General features: G+C 33.9%; 1 protein-coding gene across 1 annotated transcript in view; it reads right to left on the reverse strand.

Moving 5' to 3' along the window:
- The window catches only part of LOC136027966 (lipid scramblase CLPTM1L-like), a gene marked incomplete at its 3' end in the record, with an annotated part of 58149 nt that extends 40283 nt beyond the window's left edge, over window positions 1-17866 (reverse strand). The window contains 2 exon segments of the mRNA XM_065705438.1: window positions 625-725; window positions 17623-17866. Coding sequence (XP_065561510.1) covers window positions 625-725; window positions 17623-17766 — 245 coding nt within the window.
- Window positions 17867-22262: the final 4396 nt, after the last annotated feature.

A 22262-nucleotide genomic window follows, 5' to 3' on the forward strand; every position in this document is an offset into this window, starting at 1 on the left:
AGCCTTAAAAGTAGAAAGTAAGTGGAGACACGAGAGTGAATAACTTTCCAGGCCCTTAATGGGCTGGTAATCAACTCTTAGTTTGTTTGTTTTTTCCTTAGCAAATATATTCTACAGCTTTAAGCTGAGAAGCGGAAAGGAGAGAAAGGTGGAAAGGAGAGGAACGGTGGATGTGAGAGGTGGAAAGGACAGGCGAGAGATGGAGGCGAGAGGTGGAAAGGAGAGTAAAGATGGATGCGAGAGGTGGAAAGGAGAGGAATGTTGGGTGTCAGAGGTGGAAAAGAGAGGAAAGGTGGATGCAAGAGGTGGAGAGGAGAGAAAAGGTGGATGCGAGAGGTGGAAAGGAGAGGAAAGGTGGATGCGTGAGGTGGAAAGGTGGATGCAAAGGGTAGAAAGGAGAGGAAAGGTGGAAAATATCCCCTCGTGGCCTATTTTTTGCAGTAGATTTATTCCTTAAGTTTGATCCACCTGATTAAAGAACTTTTCAAGATGACAAAATGCCTGTAAACCGGATTTTTACTAAAATAAGATGTATTTTATGTTTGTTTTTTCAACTTGTGGAATAAATGATACATAAATAAATAACATAATAGAAACAATAGATAATATAGATAAATGACTCACTTTTCATGGCTTTCACTGAAGTTGAAATCTTCCCAGTTGTCAATGAGTTCTAAATCAGATAATGAACTTGGCCGCTGATATTTAGAATATAACACTAAAACCTAAAAGAAAAATAACCTGAACATAAAAGAACCAAATATTTTACTTAAAAAGGTCAGCAATCAAAGCAATGAGAGTCTAGTAAGTCGAGCTTTGGCAATGTAAGCAAATGATTATTAACCCCATAATTATAGTTCATAATAGTGCTGATCAGTCTTAGGTATCACTATTGAGCTGCCTAAGATTGCTTTTATTAAAATTTGTTGATAAATCAGTTTATATAGTTTATATATATATATATATATATATATATATATATATATATATATATATATATATATATATATATATATATATATATATATATATATATATATATATATATATATATATATAAAATTTTATTTAATACTTTATATAACATTTTTAATTATTATATAACTTATATATTATATAAATGCTATATATTATTATATAATATTTTATATAATATATAATTTAATATTATATATACAATTTAATATTATATATAAATTAATATTGTATATATATATATATATATATATATATATATATATATATATATATATATATATATATATATATATATACAATATTTTCCAAATTATATTATTATTATATAATTATTATATAACATTTTATATAATATATAATTTTATATCATTGTTTACATAATTTTTATATATAATTATATAGTTTATATAATTTTATAAAGTTTCATAAATTAGTTAATAAAAGCAATAATTGTAAAGTTTAGTCGGTTTCTTTGCCTAAGCATTGATATCTTGGTTTCTGTTTATATTTTCGACACAGCTTTCCAACTTTTAATAATAGTTTTACAATAGAATTTTGGACGGCAAGAAGGGGAGGGGAATATTATTCAAATAACTGGATTTAAAATCTGCACTATTTTTAGCCTTTTATAGGGTAGAGGCCACCCTAACTTCCATTCTGTTTTAGCCTTGAATATAGATGAACATTGATTGACGATTAGATTTTAAGAATCATTTTGTACTATATTTTGTTTGAACTGTTTATTTACTTAAATAAATTCGCTATCAGAATATTCATTAAAAATTCCTGTTTTGTTGCTTAAAAACCAAAAATAAAAATAGATGGTTAGGAATTTCAATGGAACTGGATTTATTTCAATGGAATAAATTAATGGAATTCAATTAATTTCAATGGAATCAATGGAACTGGATTTATTTTCAGCTGGGGTTCCCTTATCCTGGAACTTCGATTGAGGTGCCTTCATGACCTCAAATTTTAAGACCAGAATTTAAAAAAAAAAAATCGTACCTCAAAAAATGTTATCTCAAATTTAACATTGATGTATCAAAGCTCACTCAATATTAACTCAAAGTTTCAGCTAGGCTCCTTAAGCTGTTAATTTATGCTATCAGGTTACCTCGAGCGCTTTAAAAATGAAAAAATAACAAACAATAATTTAATATAAAAAATAGGCGCAAGTCTCTTAAAATTTTCTACGAAATGAGGAACTATAGAAATATATCAATTCCATGCAAATTTTCAAGTAAATTCTTGAATGAATCAACATCTGGGCTATTTACTATTCATGAGGACAGCCTATTCAACTTGCTGAGGAACTGGTTGAGAAGATTTATTCAGGTGTCCATGAAGAACCATCTACCATGCATTTTGAACTGATAGCCCATACACTTGATGCACTTAACTATAGAATACTGGTGTGTGAGTAGTAACGGCCCAAGCGAACACATAGGGGGTAAACTATTGGAGCTACTAGGCCCTCAAAACATTAGGGGCACCAGGGTCTGACGAAAAACTATTGCGCACGTGAATAGTACACCTACGTAATAGGGAATGTTCTAACGCAATCTTCCGTGCCATGCTAGATTTATTGGGAGTGAGGTAATCTTATTGCCTCAATTATTCAAGTTCTTTCTTGAATGAATCAACATCTGGGCTATTTATTATTCATGAGGACAGCCTATTGAACTTGCTGAGGAACTGGTTAGAGAAGATTGGTTCAGGTGCCCACAAAGAACAATCTACCATGCACTTTAAACTGATAGCCCATACACTTGATGCACTTAACTACAGAATATTGGTGGGTGAGTAGTAACAGCCCAATCTATTCGAGCGAACACATAGGGGGTAAACTATTGGAGCTACTAGCCCCTCTAAACATTAGGTGCACCAGGGTCTGACGAAAAACTATTGCACACGTAAATAGTACACCTACGTAATAGGGAATGTCTTCTAAGAGAAGCATGTGCATGTTAGGTCATAAGGTGTGTTTACCTTTGGTTGTCATGTAACGGGACTTGTTAAAGTCCGTTAGTCAGGCGGGGTTGTAATTAAGGGTGACACACACGTGAGTGTTCCGCAATGAAACACGTTGGATGTGACGCAATCTTGTGTGTCATGCTAGATTTATTGGGAGTGAGGTAATCTTACATGACTTGGTAGATTTATTGGGAATGATATAATGGCAGCGCATACGTTGGTGTTACGTAATGACGATGTATACGTGGGATTTTACATTGGACTTTAAGAGATTTCATTTTCTTTCAATCTGTCTTTCTCAGGGCACCTTTATATTCTAAAGATTTTTTGTCCACATTAGGATTCGAAAGGAACTCCCCTCAACGGAATTACGCCTTGGAAATCTGGACTATGAAGGTCTGTCTATTATTTTGATTCGGCTAATACATCTTATATGATAATCTAGTGCACGCAAAGAGAACCACTTGTTTGCGCATACTAGAATGAAAAAAGGAATTGCGTGTTCCCATATGGCTGCAATAATTGAGATGCAAGGCAGAAAATAGATTAATGGAAATCACTTACAATTGAAGTACACTTTCTTGTTAAATAAAGTATGGAGTATTATAAATAAACAAAAACAAAAACGATAAACTGTGAAGAAAAAAATAAAAAAGACAACATGAACTAATTAATCAGTATCAATATGGAAAAAAGGCTGCAGAGGGTCGTAAACGCGAATAAAGTTGATAGTCTTTTTACATAAATCATCAGTGGAAGACCGAATCCGAGAAGGCAAGTCAATTAAACCAAATCAAGTAATGACTTTTCTGTTACGATGCCATCAAGGAAGCAAGAGGAGGAATTTGCAATATCTGAAATAAGCCGCACGTAGAGTCTGGCGATCTTTCTTACAAAACAGATGAGCCATGCCTGATAAAAACAAAAGCACAGGGGCGCAATAATCGTTATAAATCATGCGCAAACCGTTGCGGTTGTAACGGCTTTTGTTTGGGGATATTTTCTGTAAGCGACGCGTAGTTTTTCACGGTTGATTCACTAAGAATGAATAGGTAGTGGAAAGTGTTGGGCCGAAACACAGACCAAGCCAACTAACTAAAGAAGAACATGGTAGAAGTGCAGTTCCAGCAACGAGTGGAGCGATCGCATCAGGGCTATTAAAACAAATAAACCCGTGTTTATACGCATTAACTGACAGTCCAATCTTAGATAGTTCATTGGTTCAAATAGTAAAATTGGAAAGCAATCCGCGGCGAGTCTGGGCAACAAGTAGAATATCGTCTGCATATGCCACATTAACCAAACTAAAATTACCGCAAAAAAATTAAGGGGACGCAGGGACGATGCAAGCGCACATTTAAATATACTACGAGACAACACGGCATCTTGCCCAACTCCATTATTAATTTTTACCGGGTCGGATATTTGGTCATTCCAGGTAACTTGAATTTCAGACTTTGAATACCAAGAAGACAATAAACATAGTACAGAAGGATTAACACCAGGCGACGCAAGGGAAGATAGAGCCTGAGAGTGCACAACATTGTCGAAACCCCCAAAAATGTCAACAGTAAAACAATATAAAGATATTTTCATTTTTACGGTATCTTTCATGAGCCGGCTAAGAACATGATGTGCATGGGAGCAACCAAATCTTTTCTGAAAACCAAACTGAAAGGCGTAAAATCACAATTCGACTCTATTTCTGGTAGTAATAAATGTTCAAGCAACTTACTTAAAAAACACGATACTGTAATGGGACGATAATTTAAACATGACGTAGGGTTCTTGGCTTGCTTTTGAATAGACGTTACACGGCCACAGAGGAAACTATCAGGAACAAGCGACTGTGCTAGGCAATACTGGAAAAGTATTTGTAGATGGTTAAGTACAGCAGGAAAATCATAAGCCTCGAATAGTGGAAGATTGAATAATGGAAATTTGCTATTGCATTGCTACATTGCCATGTTCCATGGCAATTCCAAGGATGGGACACTGAATGGCTGACACACAGCACCCTCTAGTAGGAATTATTGCATGTATGGCATTTTTAGGGCATTATCCTTCAAAAATCTTTATTTACGCTAGAATCAATAGTTTCAACTTAATGAAGAACACCCCTTGAGTGTTTCTTCTGATGACTACTAGCAATTGGAGCCAGCGCGGCACAATGCACCATCCCCAATGAAACCCTCCAAGGGGGGCATTATCATACCTAAGGGTTTTTCAACCTTTTTCTCTTAAAAATAAATTTATAAACTAACAAATCACCATTGTTTTTCTTTGAACAGCAAAAAATTGCTGCTTCATTGCTAGATTGTGATTTTGCATGGCAATTCACAGCCTGTGACACTTAATGGCTGACAAACGGCACCCTCTAGAAGGTATTATCATACATATGGCATTTTTAGGTCATTTTCCGGCAAAAAATATTCGTTTATACCAAAGTTGATCAATTAAACTTAATGAAAAACCTCCATTAGCGTTGCTTCTAAGAACTCCTAGCAATTGAGGGCACCGTGGCACCATGTTCCACCCCCCAATGACACCCTCTGGGGGGCACATTATCACACCCCTTTATTGTCAATTTCCCTTTTATTGTTAAAAAGGATATGGAATTTAAAAATGTTTCTTCAATAAGCCTTTTCTTTATTACCACAACATGTAGAAAGCCAGAACAAACCATAGACATTAAGACCAAGCCGCAGAAATTCACGCAGACTCATAGAAATTATTACCAAACTGTAGAAATCGAGGGAAACTTCTAAACTCAAGATCAATGCATAGAAATCATAACTAATGCATAAGAATCTACATGAATTCATCAAAATAAAGGTCAGCCGTAGATATTCAGACCAAACCATAGACATCAAGAACAATCCAAAGTAGTCAAGAGATCAATATGTAGAAATCCAGAACAATCCTTAGAAATGAAAACCATATACAGAAATCAAGACCAAACTGTAAAAACCCATAACAAAAAACCAAGATCAAGCTATAGAAATAAAGTTCAACCTCTAAAATCAAGACCAATCCAAAGAAATCAAGATCTAAAAATTACAACATCTACAAATTAAGACCAATATATACAAATCATAACCAGACCCTAGAAATCTAGACAAATTCATAAAAATCCTGAACAAACCTGAAAAATAAAGGTCAACCTTTAAAAATCAAGCCCCGCCAAAGAAATCAAGTGATCAAAATGTAGAAATCAGTAGCAACCCCACAGAAATCATGACTAACTCATAACAATCTAGAGGAACTCATAAAAATTAAGAGATCGATCTGTAGAAGTCCAGAATAATCCTTAAAAATCAGTACCAATACAAAGAATTCAAGACCCAACTCTAGAAATCAAGACCAAACTGTGGAAATCAAGACTAATACATAAAAATCAAGACAAAACCACAGAAATCAAGACCAAACTGTAAAAATCATGACCAACCTCTAAATATCATGACCAATGCATAGAAATCTTGACGAATTCATAAAAGTCAAGACCAAACTGTGGAAGTGGAGGTCAAACTCTAAAAATCAGGACCAATCCGAAGAAATTAAAAGGTCAATATGTAGAATTCTAGAGCAGCCTCATAGAAATCATAAACAATGCAGAGAAATACAGACGGACCGAAATAATTCAGGTGATCAACATGTAGAAATCCAGAAAAATCCGTCAAGACCAGTAAATAAAAATCATGACCAGACACTAGAAATCCAGATGAGTTCATAAAAATGAAGACCAAACCAAAGAAATCAAGGTCAACATCTAAAAATCAATACCAAACCAAAAAATTCAATTGGTCATTATGTAGAAATCTAGAGCAACCCCATAAAGATTATGACCAATTTACGGAAATCCAGGCAAACTCACAAAAATTAAGCGATCAATATTAGAAATCCAGACCATACCTTGTGCAATGCCATTTTGATTATGCATCTATTGTTTTTTTTTCAACAATTTTAAAAGTAATGTTACCCCTTTACAGATTATCCAAAACAAAGCAGTTCGTATCCTTAAACCTTTTCTGCCATCGCCATCAAACTTCCCCTTAAAATCCACAACACAGACCCTTTTTTCACTTCATAATATTCTTCCTGTTTGGCAAAGTATCCATTTTTTAAGTGTTATGTTTAAGATTAAGCTTGAACGAGTAAAGCTCCCCAGGTATTTTTCATCGATGGGTCTTATTTCTTCCCCTTCATCTTCACCTTCATTTCTTCTCCTTTATTGCCTGAGGTATTTGATTCCTCTACATTAGGAAAGATCGAAAAATGAGATTGATTTTAATGTAAGCATAGATGCTATCAGACGGAGGTTGAAAAGAGTGCTGATTGAAAGTTATAAATCTAAATAATATGAAAAAATGTTTGTTTTTTTTAAGGATGTTTATTGTTTTTTTAAGTATTGGGTTGGTCTCCTGGGTTCGCCCACGAGGCCTCCAGATGTCTTATGATTCACCTGGTTTTATGTTGTAAATTTAATTGTGTCTCAAAATGGTGCGCGGAGGATGGAAATGGTATCGTATGGCACGGGATTTGTTTTTGATTTATTTCTGCCAAGATTGGTTAAGAGAACTATTTATTTTTAATTTTTGTGCATATTTAGTGTTGCTTAAAGGTAGCTCAATTGCATTCGAGCATACTCTCAGCCTTGAGTTACCTAATATTTTTTATATATTGGTTATATTAAAAGAACCTAGAACCAAAGCATAGAAATCTAGACCATCCCAAAAAAAAGAATTCAATATGTAGATATCCAGAACAACCCGTAGAAATTAAAACCAATACATAAAGACTTGGACGAATTTTTGCAAATCATAAGGAATGCAGAGATATCCACACGACTTCATAAAAATCAGGTTCAATCCTGGAAATCAAAACCAAACCACGTTTCTTGATAGACATCAAGATTAAAACATAACAATCAAGTAATCAGCATGTAAGAATCCAGAGCAATCCTTAAAAATCCTGACCAGTGCATAGAAATCCAGACCAAACCATAAAACCAAGACCAAACACAAGATATCAAGAGATGAATAAATAGAAATCTAGAACAACTCCGCACAAATAATAACCAATGCATAAACGTCCTGACGAACTTTCAAAATTCAAGAGATCAACATGAAGAAATCCAGAACAATCCAAAGAAATCAAGACCAAAACATACCGACTCCTAGAAATCCAGGCATACTCAAAAAAATCAAGCGATCAATATTCAAAAACCGGACCAAAACATAGAAACCAAGAGACCCACACACAGAAATCCAAAAAAAAACCATAGACATCAAGCCCATCCCCCAGAAATCAATATATAGAAATCCAGAACAATTCCCTAGAAATCATAACATAAATCCAGACAAATTCTACCAAATCATAAGAAATACACAGAAACCCACGTGAATTCATAAAAATCGGGGTCAACCCTAAAAATCCAGACCAAACAATAGAAATAAAGACAACCAATGCATAGAAATCTAGACCAACGAATAGAAATCAAGAACCCCCCCCCAAAAAAAAAAAATCAAGAGATCAATTTGCAAAAATCCAGAACAGCGCCCTACAAATCACAACTATTACATACAAATCCAGACAAATTCTTGCAAATTATAAGCAGTGCTTATAAATTCACACTAATTCATAAAAACCAGAGTCAACCCTAGAAATCCAGACCAAACCATTAAAATCAAGTGATTAAGATGTAGAAATCTAGAAAAATCCTTAGAAATCATGACCGGTGCATAGAAATCCAGACCAAACCGAAAAACAAATGGATCAAATGCTAGAAATCATTGTTCACCTCTAAAAAGCAAGACCAATCGAAAGAAATCAAGAGCAACATCTAAAATCAAGACCAATACATAGAAATCATGACCAATGCATAAAAATCCGAATGAACTCAAAAGAAATCAAAAGCAAACTGAAGAAATCAAGGCTAATTTCTAAAAATAAAGACTAATCCAAAGTAATCAAGAGATCAAAAGGTCAAACTTTACAAATATTGAGCAATCCAAAGAAATCAAGATGTCAATACGTAGATATCTAGACCAATCCCATAGAAATCAGGAACAATGGATAGTAATCCAGACGAACTCGCAAAATTCAAGAGATCAACGTGTAGAAACCCAGAACAATACTTAGAAATCAAGACCAATACTTTCTAATCATGACCAGACCCAAGAAATCCCAGTAAATTCATAAAAATCAAGACCAAATCAAAGAAATCAAAGTCAATATCAGAAAATCCATACCAAATCAAAGAAACCAAGCAGTAATTATGTAGAAATCTAAAGACCCATAAAAATTATGACCATCTCCTAGAAATCCAGGCAAACTCACAAAAAAATCCAGTAATACATATTAGAAATCCAGACCAAACCATAGAAATCAAGGGACCAATGCATAGAAATCCAAACCAAACCATAGAAATGAAGACCAAGCTCCAGAAATCAAGAGATCAATAAGTAGATATCCAGAAGAACCCCCTAGAAACAATAACCAATACATACAAATCCACACAAATTCATAAAAATCAGGGTCAACTCTAGAAATCCAGATCGAACCATAGAAATAAAGACCAAACCATAACAATCAAGTAATCAACATGTAAGAATCCTGAGCAATCCGTAGAAATCCTGACCAGTGCATAGAAATCCAGACTAAACCATAACAAGAGCTAAGACCTTATATGGCACTTGTGATGAGGTTAGAAGAGCTAAGAGCTCATATGGTATGAGCTCTTGCAAAATTCTAAGAATCAATTGACTGATTTAAAAGGAAAACAGGACGCTCAATGCCGGCTGGGATTTAAAATAAGAGCTCTGAGACACAAGGTCCTTCTAAATATCAAAATTCATTAAGATTCGATTACCGACTCGTAAGTTAAAAATACCTTCTTTTTTCTATTTTTTCCTTTCCCTTGAGCCCCCAGATGGCCGAATTGTGGAAAACGACTTTATCAAGTCAATTTGTGCAGGTCCCTGACATGCCTACCAGTTTTCATCGTCCTAGCACGTCCAGAAGCACCAAACTTGCCAAAGCACTGGACCCCCTAACTCCCCCAACGAGAGTGGATCCAGTTCGGTTATGTCAATCACGTATCTACGACATTTGCTTATTCTACCCACCAAGCTTCATCCCAATCTCTCCACTATTAGGGTTTTCCAAGATTTCCAGTTTCCAAGATTTCTGTAACCCCCATGTCCCCGGATCCTATTTGAATTGAAAATGGAGCATCTTAGACATAAGATCTTTTTATATATCAAGTTTCATTAAAATTCAATTACCCATTCGTAAGATAAAGATACCTCAATTATCAGGTTTTCCAAAATTTCCGGTTTTCCCCTCCAACTGTCTCAATGTCATCGGATCTAGTCGGGAGTTCAGATAAGAGCTCTGAAGCACAAGATACATCTAAATATCAAATTTCATTAAGATCTGACCTTCCATTTGTATGTTACAAATACCTCATTTTTTCTAATTTTTCTGAATTAACCCCTCCCAATTCCCCCAAAGAGAGCGGATCAAATACGATAATGTCAGTCACATATCTTAGACTTGTGCTTATTCTTCCCACCAAGTTTAATTCTGATCTTTCTACTCTAAGCCTTTTCCAAGATTTCCAGTCTCCCCACCAACTCCCTCCAATGACACTGGATCCGGTTGGGATTTAAAATGAAAGATCTGAGTTACAAAGTCCTTCTAAATATGAAGTTTCATTGAGATCCAATCACTCCTTCACAAGTTAAAAATACCTCATTTTTTCTAATTTTTTAAAATTAACCCTCCCACCAACTCCCCCAAAAAGAGCGGATCCGTTCCAGTTATGTCAATCGTGTATCTAGGACTTCTGCTAATTTTTCCCACCAAGTGTCATCCCAATCCCTCCACTTTAAGTGTTTTCCAAGATTTTAGGTTTCCCCTCCAACTGCCCCCAATGTCACCAGATCCGGTCGGGATTTCAAATAAGAGCTCTGAGACACGATATCCTTCGAAATATGAAATTTCATTAAGATCCAACCATCTGTTTGTAAGTTAAAAATACCTCATTTTTTCTAATTTTTCCAAATTAACCATCCCCCCACTCCCCCCCCCAGATAGTCGAATCAGGGAAAAGACTATTTTTAATTTAATCTGGTCTGGTCCCTGATACACCTGCCAAATTTCATTGTCCCAGCTTATTTGGAAGTACTTAAACTAGCAAAACCAGGGCCAACAGACCGACAGACTGACAGAATCTGCAATTGCTATATGTCACTCGGTAAATACCAAGCGCCATAAAAACCAAACACTAGAAATCAAGAGGTGAATAAGTAGAAATTTGGAGCAACCCCATACAAATCATAACCAATGCATAGAAATACAGATAAACTTACAAAATTCAAGAGATCAACATGAAGAAATCCAGAACAATCCATAGAAATTAAGAGTGATACATACAAATAATGGGCAGATCCTAGAAATCCAGATGAATTCATAAAACTCAAGACCAAATCTAAGAAATCGAGGTGAACTTCCAATAATCAAGACCAAACCAAAGATATCAAGTGGTAAACGTGTAGAAACTTAGAACACCCCTTAGAAATTATGACCAACTTATAAATCAAGCAAACTCACAAAAATCAAGCAATCAATACTAGAAATCCAGAACAAACCATAGAAATCAAGACCACTCCACCAGAAGTCAAGAGATTAATATCTCTTGATCATAAATCAATTTATCAATTATTATTGAATCATAACAAGTAAATACAGATCCAGACAAATTCTTTTAAATTATGAGCAATATATATAAATCCGCATGAATTCATAAAAATCAGGGTCAATCCAAAAAATCCAGATCAAACAATAGAAATCAAGAGACAAATGCATAGAAATCCAGACCAAACCATACAAATCAAGACCACCCCCCTCCCCATAAATCAAGTGATCAATGTAGAAATCCAGAACAATCCACTAGAAATCACAAGAAATGCATAAAAATCAGCACTAATTCATAAGAATAAGGGACAACCCCAAAAACTAGGACTAAACATACCTATATCACATTATTATGTCACACATTATTTTTCAGCAAATAAATTTAACTTGGCAATTTAAAAAATTTAGTTTTCATTATAACGAACTTTTAAATAAATACCAAAAGAATTATCTGGAAATACTTAAAGAAATTTTCAACTAATTTCGGAGGTTCGACAAATGATGATGCAGCGCCATTTATTTTGAATTGTGTTTCTAATAGAGCGGATTTTTTTTAAAAATAGCCACATGGTAAAGATGAATTCTATAATTGTTTAGTTCATTATTTTTTTTTTGCAATGAGTTAATATTTGTGATTTGGTAAATTTTATCATATTTAGTTTACCTATTGTTGCTAAAAAGAGGGATATATTTACAGGATAAGCTTGTTTTGGTGTTACATGGTTGTTTTACATTTGCTGTTTTTTTTCATAGGCATGTATTTTGGGGGTGATACCTGACACGGGGATGCCATGGATATTCTGTGGTAGCCACAACACTTGGCTGGGTAGAGAATTTAAAGTGGCAAAACCCTATAGGCCAGTGTATTCTCCTGATGAGCCCTTGTGTTGGGTTGTTGCTGTCCATGGATTATTCTTTATGGTTGATTGTGTTTGGCTATGCTGTTTGACCTATGTGATTGTATGGATGAGTAGGGTTAAGGCCTCATTCAAGTGCTGGTCTATATTAATCACTAATTTAGGAAAACAGTGCTGTTGTGTGTTGTTGTGTTTGTGCTGTTGCATTGGTGATTTCTCTTTTCCTGACATTATATTATAGAGGCCTAGGTCATACAATTACACTCCATATGATTATCCAATTTTGTTCTTTTACTTGAGGCAATTTTTTCAGTTTTTGCTTCCAATATCTGAATAGGTTTTTATACATTTATGCATTTAAAAAGTTGGCAAGAAATGAAGAAACAAAGTAGAAAGAATAGGCATGTCAAACCCACCAGGATCTGCCCACAAATATTTCCCAAGTATTTCAACACATGTCAAACTGGGTTCTGACTTTTGTCAAAAACAGGTAACTTTTTTGTTCTGTCAAAATTGTAGGAAAAAATGCCCCAATTTAAGAAAATTGGAGTGTTTTTTAAACTTTTTTGACAAAACTTCAAGCTTCTAATCAAACAGTTAGATTTGTAGATATTTTTTCTAAATAATGAAACCCTTTTAAAAACAAAAGTCTTTAAATTAAGCCTTCTTGATAAGAAAAAGTGGTTTCTTAAAAAACTGTTGAATCATTGGTACCTTTACTGTATCTTTTTGGCCCTTGATTCATAACTGAAAGTACCATTTTCCTCACATAGCCCCTTTCCAAGATAGTGAAAAGTAGCTAAACTAGGATTTTACCATAGTGTATGATTAGCTCCTATGGCTTCGGGAGATAAATAACAAGATATCTTGTACTCAGACTGGTCTCAGGAAACAGAATTCAAAAACAGATGCTTTTGTTTCTTTAACACAATCTATAAATGAAAGTGATTTAGAAAGGTTACAAAAATTATTCCTAAATACATACTGCTAAACTTATTTCCCTGCCCCCTAATGGAATAACTCAATTATACAACCCAAGTTATATCCTACTCAATGTATTTTTAATAATATGACTCTTTCCTTCTGCAGGAAGAAAAGAGTCACAGTAGCAACAATCTATTGAGTAAACATAGTTTTGGCTATAAACTTGACAATTTATTGTCAATGATAAACAATATTAGTAATGGCAATTCATTGAGTAAATTTTGGCTATACCGCTCCTCGGCAAACTCAGTAAAACTTTACTGCTCCTTGACAAACTCAGATGAAGCTTAATTGCTTCAAAAGACTTGGATGCAGTGCACAATTGGTGTAATGTCAACTCCATGTTTGTCAATGAAAATAAGTGTAGGGTCACCCATTACTTTCACAAAGTAGAACAAAGTTACCATTACCATCTTGTTGGACATTCAATTTTACCTGTTGAAAATGTCCATGTCCATTGGGAATGCGTGAAATTTATTGATCTGTGTTTAGGAAGGATAAATATACCATAATAGCTTAGAATATTTTACAGTTATTTCTACAATTTTATAGGCTACTGTAACCTTATGAATATTGAGAGTCCCAAAACTGGAACCATTACGTTTGGAGAGATTATTGAATTAAAATATAATACCATCTTCACTTTTTCCCTATATGATCTCTGCCCTATACTAGACCTTTACCCAAAGTCAAACTTTCCCTGTGCCTTCTCTATGTACGTTTATGGAGCAGTGGCATAATTTTGTCAAAGTCCTGGGGGGAGGACCTGGAGCCAATTTTTCAAAATCAACTAAAAATGGCAACAAAAATTAAAAAATGAGTCATTGGATACCATAAAGGTGCTATATATGGGGTAAATGTATCACCATTCATATAACTGACTTACCAATAAAGTGCACATGCTACTTGATGCTTTTTTATGCTCTTTATGAATATAATAATTACTTCTATTGCAAATTCAAATTTAAGCACTCTGTGACCTAACCTTATTATAAATAATTTTGGCACTGAAAAAATGTAGTATAATTTTGTCAAAAACAACTAACAACTCATACTTTAATTGAAAATTCATCATTTTAAAGAGCTAAAAAAGTGCTTAAATTTGAATTTTCAACAGATGCATTTATGGTAAATTTATACCAAACAGTATTACTGGCTTTTGTATAAAGTGAATATACCACTCCATGCCTTTTTTTATGCTCTTTACAAATATAATAATTGCTTCTACTGGAAGTTCAGATTTAAACACTTTTTGACCTCTAAAAAATTACCTAAATATGGGGTATAAAAAAGGCTTAAAACATTGGTCCCAAACTTTATAATATTAGACTCAAACTTGCCATTTCATTATAAATCCATTTTTTTAATGTTATTCTATCCATAAGCACTGATTTTCCATGATTAAATTGGATAAATAAATTTTATCAATGTTATGGTGTTTTTGTCTTCCTTGTTGCCAAAATTTCAATTGTTTTTTACAAAATAATAGGATATTTGAAATCGCAAATCTGTAATAGTTTAGAAACAAATTTGGGCTGTATATTTGCACATCAGGGGGGTGGGGGTAAAGCATAGCATATATTAAATACATAAACTAACCATTGCTGTATTTAATATTGTTGAATTTATAGCAAACAGTACAACTGGCATTTGTAATAGCCAGCTTTCATATTTTTGACCAAAAATGCATGCTTGTATTTAAAATTTAATGTCAAGAAAGAAGAAAATGCAACAACATTGATCAAATTTAATTGTGGAAAATCACTGCTTGCAGATAATATAACATTAAAAAAATGGATTTATAATGAAATGGCAAGTTTGAGTCTAATGTTTTAAAATCTGAGACCAATGCTTTAAGCCTTTTTATACCCCATATTAGGTCATTTTTAAGAGGTCAAAAAGTGCTTAATTCTGAATTTCTGGTAGAAGCAATTATTATATTTGTAAAGAGAACAAAAAAAGGCATCAAGTGGTATATTCAATTTATACAAAAGCCAGTAATACTATTTGCTGTAAATTAACCATGCTACAGATGGGGTAAATATCACCATTCATATAACTGACTTGCCAATAAAGTGCACATGCCACTTGATGCTTTTCTTATGCTCTTTATGAATATAATTATTACTTCTATTGAAAATTCAAGTTTAAGCACTCTTTGACCTAACCTTATTATAAATAATTTTGGCACTGAAAAAATGTAGTATAATTTTGTCAAAAACAACCAATAACTCATACTTTAATTGAAAATTCGCCAAAAGTGCTTAAATTTGAATTTTTAACAGAAGCATTTATTATATTCATAAAGAACATAAAAGAAGGTATCAAGTGGCAAAGTTTCAGACCAATGTTTTAAGCCTTTTTCATATCCCATATTTTGGTCATTTTTAAAAGCTCAAAAAGTGCTTAAATTTGAATTTGTGATAGAAGCAATTATTATATTCAAGAGGGGTAAGGACCCCAGTGCTTGCTCTAATTATCATCCTATCACTGTGTCTTGTTTTGTTAGTAAGCTATTTGAATATGTACTGCTACCAGCCATTAGCTCCAAGTGCAATTTTACACACTTCCAGCTTGGTTTTAGAAAAGGTAGGGGCTGTGTTCAAGCTCATCATATTGTGGGTTGGCTAATGAAACAAGCTGTTGCTCAAAAAAGTCCCCTGTATTGTTTGACTGTTGACATATCTAGTGCTTTTGATAATGTAATTCATTCAAATGCTTTGTTTTCTCTAGCAGCCTTGGGTGTTAACCTTTCTATTGTTTCCATGCTTAAGTATTGGTATGCTAATTCTTCAGTTAGGGTGAAGTGGAATGGTATGGTAGGGGAGTATATTCCTGTTAAAAAAGGCGTTAGGCAAGGTGCCATGTTATCCCCAAGCATTTTTAAATGTGTTTTAGCTTTGTGTCTCCAATGTCTTCAACCGTCAATTTTTTACAATGATAATTTAGGCATTAGTCATGTTGCATATGCTGATGATGTTCTGCTTCTTAGCCGGACAAAAAATAGTCTAATTACCAACTTTTACCAGCTTTCAGCCACACTATCCACAGTAGGCCTTTCAGTTAATGCCTCTAAATGTGAGTTTTTGTGTTTTGGGAGTCCTCCACCAGCATCACCTCTTTGCTTGGGTTCTTCAACTATACCATGTTCAGCATGTATTAAATGGTTGGGTCTCTCTTTTTCCACATCACTTTTGTCTACTTGCTCTGCTATTACGTCCAGCGTGCTGAAAAGTATGCGGGTTGGATATGCAAAAATTTCACCAAATTGTGGTCAGTATAACCAAAATGGACTATGCCGTCTTTATTCTAGTTTTTGTGCCCCTGCTGTTTTTTATCTTTCTGGTTTTGCTTTCCTCCTTTGCAAGAAGGATACAAAGAAAATATGCTCAGGATATTTTAAGTATTGCAAGTATTTGCTGTGTCTGCCTCGGTAGTATCGGAATCATACAGTCGTCTCTAAATTTGACATTGTTGATGCGCCCTTGCGACTGAAACATTTATCTAAAGATATATGTCTTAAAACTTGGCAAATGATTGGTGTTTTTGACCCTCTTTGGCCATTTTTTGAATGGAGGTAATTTACTTATGTTGTATATTGTTATGCTGCTATGTTATTTATGTTGTTATGTTTTTTGTCTTGTTTTTTCTTTTTGTGTGTGTTTACTTCACAGTTTAATGTACTTTGTGGGTTATAAATAAATTATTATTATTATTATTATTATATTTGTAAAGAGCATAAAAAAGGCATCAAGAGGTATCTCATTTTATAGGCAAATCAATTATATGAACTGTGATACATTTACCCTATATAGGCCATTACTATAAAGATGCTTTATAGCAATAGGCTATAAAGGTAAACATAGATGCTAAAAAAAACTGATCCATTCCTTTTGATGCTAAAATTATGCAGGATTATATTGTATTTTACAAGACTTTTGATTCACCAGGGGGGAGAGGCAAACCAAGATTCAGGAGGGACAGTTGCCCAATCAGTCAACAGTGATGAAGAAAAAAAAGCCATTAACAAAGTGATTTTGAAAGAGTGCACAGCTTGTAACAGGTACATTATCTTAGAATTAAAACTAAACCGTTGGATTTAGATTAAACCGAGATTTAGGCCTACCTGTCCTTTATTTTCTTGAGTAAATGGGTGAAGACATGGCTCTTCTGCACAATGAGGTGCAATGAACATTGAAGCAATTCCATAGATAGAATGGGCAATGTAAGCGGTAAACACAAAACTAATGACAGTTGTAAACGATGGCATCTTTCTAGTTCCCAACTTAGAGGAAGAAATTATGCTAAAATTTTGGATTTGAAAAAAGTTAAAAACTATTCTAAGAATTTCATTTTTCTATTCAAGTAAGGCTCTGAAAATTACAGTGTTGCCACTAACCGCAATAAAAACTCACTATTTTCTCTTACATAATTCACCGAAATGAAAATTGGCTAAGAAACATTTTAGTGTTACAAATATGTTCATATCTGTTAAGGAATTTTCATATCTATGCATTTTTGAATTATATTGAAGTATATTTTTATTTATTTTTAGGTGAATGTACACGTGCTGCTAGTGTTTATTAATCTCCAAAACAAAGAGAAGCATTAAATGCTTCTCTCTGTTGTATCTCACCAAATTTCGCCTTTTGTATCCAGTCCATATTCTTAGGATGTATTTCCACTTACTTCTAATATATTTCTTAATAATAGAGTATTAAGTGGTAACTTAATACTTTTTTCTTTCAATGCCTTTTTTCTTTCATAAAACTAGCCACTAGCTGTATTGCTGCTTTAAGTGAAATCATCCCTAAATTTTATGTTTTCTTTTTGGCATCTGTTTCGTGTTAAAACGGAGGGATATCAAAGTAATTAATTATCATACAATTTCAACTTTTTAGCTTTAGATTCATTAAACCTTTCTTGTCTTTTTGTATTAGAATAGCCAAATGAATAATGAGAAACTAAAAGAGGAATACATTAATGATATCCCAGATATATTTTTTTTCATGGAATAACATATGGAAGATTCAGTGTGAACACGAAATAAGCTGTGACTTATATTCACATTTTTCTATTTCTTCATGAGTTTAACAACTTGAAAGTAAAATAAGATTTTTCAACTGCTTTTTGAATTGAAAGAAAAAACTTATAATAACTTTTGAACTTAAAGGAAGAATGGGGAAACACGATTTTTCAACTCACAACAAAAATAAAGACTTCGTCTAATTATAAAAGCAAATACTTGGGTTCAACGAGTTTTGATTATTAATCTTCTTGAACTTTCATTTCCTTCTATATTTTTTGCCTATGAACCTGGTGCATCAGGCATGTCTCAGAGTGCATCCGGGACTAATCTATGCACGTGCATGGACGACGAAATGTCAATAAGGTCTAGCCTGTTTTGCAGGTGGCTCTTAATGTCCCAGAGTACATCCAGGACAAACCTAAGCAAATGCATGGACGACGAAATGTCAATAGGGTCTAGCCTATTTAGCAAGTTGCTCTTGATGAACTTCAGCAGAAAAAATGTCTCTCTGCAGAGGGAGTGAAGCAGGAACATCAATACTTTCATGAATCTGGGGAGGGTCATGAACAAAGAATTTCCACCGCCGTGCTTACAAACCCCTAAAAAGAACCAAAAACAAGCAGGTTCTAACTGGTGTTTTTTCAGATTTTATCATTGAGTTGCGAAAGCATTTTCCACTTGTTATTGAGCGAATTTATGGTGCGTCAAAGTATTAGAGGGAATTGTACCGGAAATGGTGTACAATCTCTTTTACAATCTAGAAAACTATTGCAAACAAAATACCATTCAGCAAGTTCCAAGTCATAATAAAATTGAAAGTGACTATTAAAAATCATCAATGATAGATACAATAAATTGATTTTTACTATAAAGATACAAAATGCGTTAATTAAAAAACTTCGATTTAACACAGCTTCTATAAATAGAGTTCTCTTTTTTCATAGGACGTTTCGCAGGTTAACGGATTCACAAGGGAATTTAACAGAAAAGACAAAAGCGGACCTGAATCATTTTGTGTACTCTCGTTTGGCTGATCGGATAAGAATAGCAAGCTATAGGCTATAATAAAGAGAGATTGATCTTATTGTCTAGGGCAATGATAAAAAAAGGGCTAAAAAGGCTAATCCTTGTTTAAGTATGAAGGGTGAAAGATAACTGAAGTCCTTAGGGATTAACTATTATCATTGGTTCAGAGTTGGACTTTTAGAAATGTGTGTTTTACATAGTTTACACAATTCATCAATGGGCATCGTCTATAGTTTCTTTATAGTTTATTTAACACTTTTATGCATAGCAAATAAATATTAAATAAGGGTTAAACAGGGTTTTGATGCTATATGTATAAGTTCATTCATTTTAATTATTTTCAGTAGTAATATAGTTAAATTCATCATTTTTACTTAAAAAAAATTTGAAGCAATTCTTACTTCATTTCATTCAATTAGACTGAAAGGAACAACTCTAGTTTGTCGGTTGCGTACCAAAGAGGAGGACACCAATCCCTCGAAGCAATCTCTGAGGGGTACCAAACTGAGGCTGTTTTTTGTCAATACTGTGATCTTGCTTATTCTTCTATTTTGGTAGTTATGGTGGGGGATGCCATTATTTTCCCAGGGTACCCATTATTTTCCCTCAAAACCCTAGCTATGACTATGTAGTTTATCAGATGTGAACTTTTTCCTTTCAGGTTCATAGTAACGCCAATTTGAAAAAAAAAATCAGCCAAATTTTATGCAGCCAAAAACTTAATATGAACAGTGGGGTCGATCCCCGAAAATATGAGGGTGAACAAAAGGTTTTTCTTTGGGGGGAATTTTTTCTTTTTTTGTGAAAATACCAAATAAAAGGTATTTTCAATGATAATACAAAAAAGAGTATTTTTCAAAATCTACAGTGGGACAAGACTTTAGAGGGACGAAAGTTGAAAAGAACGAATAAAAGTATAAAACGTTTTTGACTGGCCTATTAGGAAATGTCAAACTTAACTACAAAGAAAAAGAACAAGCAACAAAAATAAATAGTCAAACAGTTCGTGGTAACGAACTGTAGTAATGAGCGACCCGGCTCAATAGAAACCAAAACTCTACAAAACGGAATATTGATACTAATAGATATATAAAAAGAATTGGATTTTTATGCTGATTTCAAATATATAAGTTTCATCAAATTTAGTCTTACCCGTCAAAAGTTACGAGCCTGAGAAAATTACCTTATTTTGGAAAATAGGGAGAAACACCCCCTAAAAGTCATAGAATCTTAACGAAAATCACACCATCGCATTCTGCGTATCATTCAGCATATCAGAGAACCCTACTGCAGAAGCTTCAAGCTTCTATCTACAAAATGTGGAATTTTGTATTTTTTGCCAGAAGACCGATCACGGGTGCGTGCTTATTTGTTTGTTTTGTTTTTTCCCCTGGGGTGATCGTATCGACCGTGTGGTCCTAGAATGTTTCAAGAGGGCTCATTCTAACGGAAATTAAAAGTTCTTTTGCCTTTTTTAAGTGACCAAATAATTGGAGGGAACCTAGGCCTCCTCCCATGCTCACTTTCCCCAAAGTCATCAGATCAAAATTTTAAGGTAGCTATTTTGTTCATCATAGTCAAAAACCCTGATAACTATATCTTTGGGGACGACTTACTCCCCCACAGTTCCTGGGAGAGAGGCTGCAAGTTAAAAACTTTGAACGTTGTTTACATATAGTAATGGCTAATGGGAAGTGTACAGACATTTTTAGGGTGATTTTTTTGTTTGGGCGTGGCTGAGGGGAAGAAGTTATGTGACAGGGTCTTTCCATGGAGAATTTATCATGGGGTAGGAGAATTTCCATGAAGAGGGCGCAGGATTCGTAAAGTTATTAAGAGAAACGATGAAAAAATAAAAATGAAGTTTTTTCAACTGAAAGTAAGGAACAGCATTAAAACTTAAATTGAACGGAAATTACTACGTATATGAGGAGGTTTATATCCTCCTATATACCTCGCTCTTTACGCTAAAGTATTTTTAGTAATTTCTAAAATTGGCCATTGTGATTCATTGGTCATTCTTAAAACATTGGGACAAAATTTAAGCTTTATTGTAAAGAGAGACATATTGACGAGGGGGTGAACCCCCTCATATAAGTAATAAAAATATACGAATATAGAAGTTCGTTACGTATGTTAATTCGTAAGTTACGTAGGCCTATATTTATTACTAATAAAAACGTTCGTAAAAAACTAAAATTTCTAGTTGCCTCTTTAAGTAGCCAAAAATTTGGAGGGCAACTAGGCCTCCTCCTCCACCATTTTTTTCAAACAAAATTTATATATAAATTTTGTTTTAATTATTTATCTGTGGAAAGCTAAAATCAAAACATGCATTAATTCAAAAACATTCAGAAATTAAATAAAAAAAACAAGCGTTTTCGACTGAAAGTAAGGAGCGACATTAAAACTTAAAACGAACAGAAATTACTCCGTGTATGAAAAGGGTTGTTCCTTCCTCAACGCCGCACTCTTTACGCTAAAGTTCTTTTTTATTGTTTTAAAAAGCAAAGTTTTGAGAAAGAGTTAAACTTTTTACATAACTATTTTGTTCAAAATATACCAATGATTATTTAACAAAGATTCCGGGTACAACACAGCCCACCAGAACCTAGGGACAAGTGTTGTAAACTATGCCCAGTGGGCATATAAGGTCCTTATAGACGGAATGGTACTATAAATTACGGAGGGGGCTCAGTTGTTTTAGATCA

This window comes from Artemia franciscana, chromosome 6 (assembly GCF_032884065.1).
Source record: "Artemia franciscana chromosome 6, ASM3288406v1, whole genome shotgun sequence".
NCBI lineage: Eukaryota > Metazoa > Arthropoda > Branchiopoda > Anostraca > Artemiidae > Artemia > Artemia franciscana.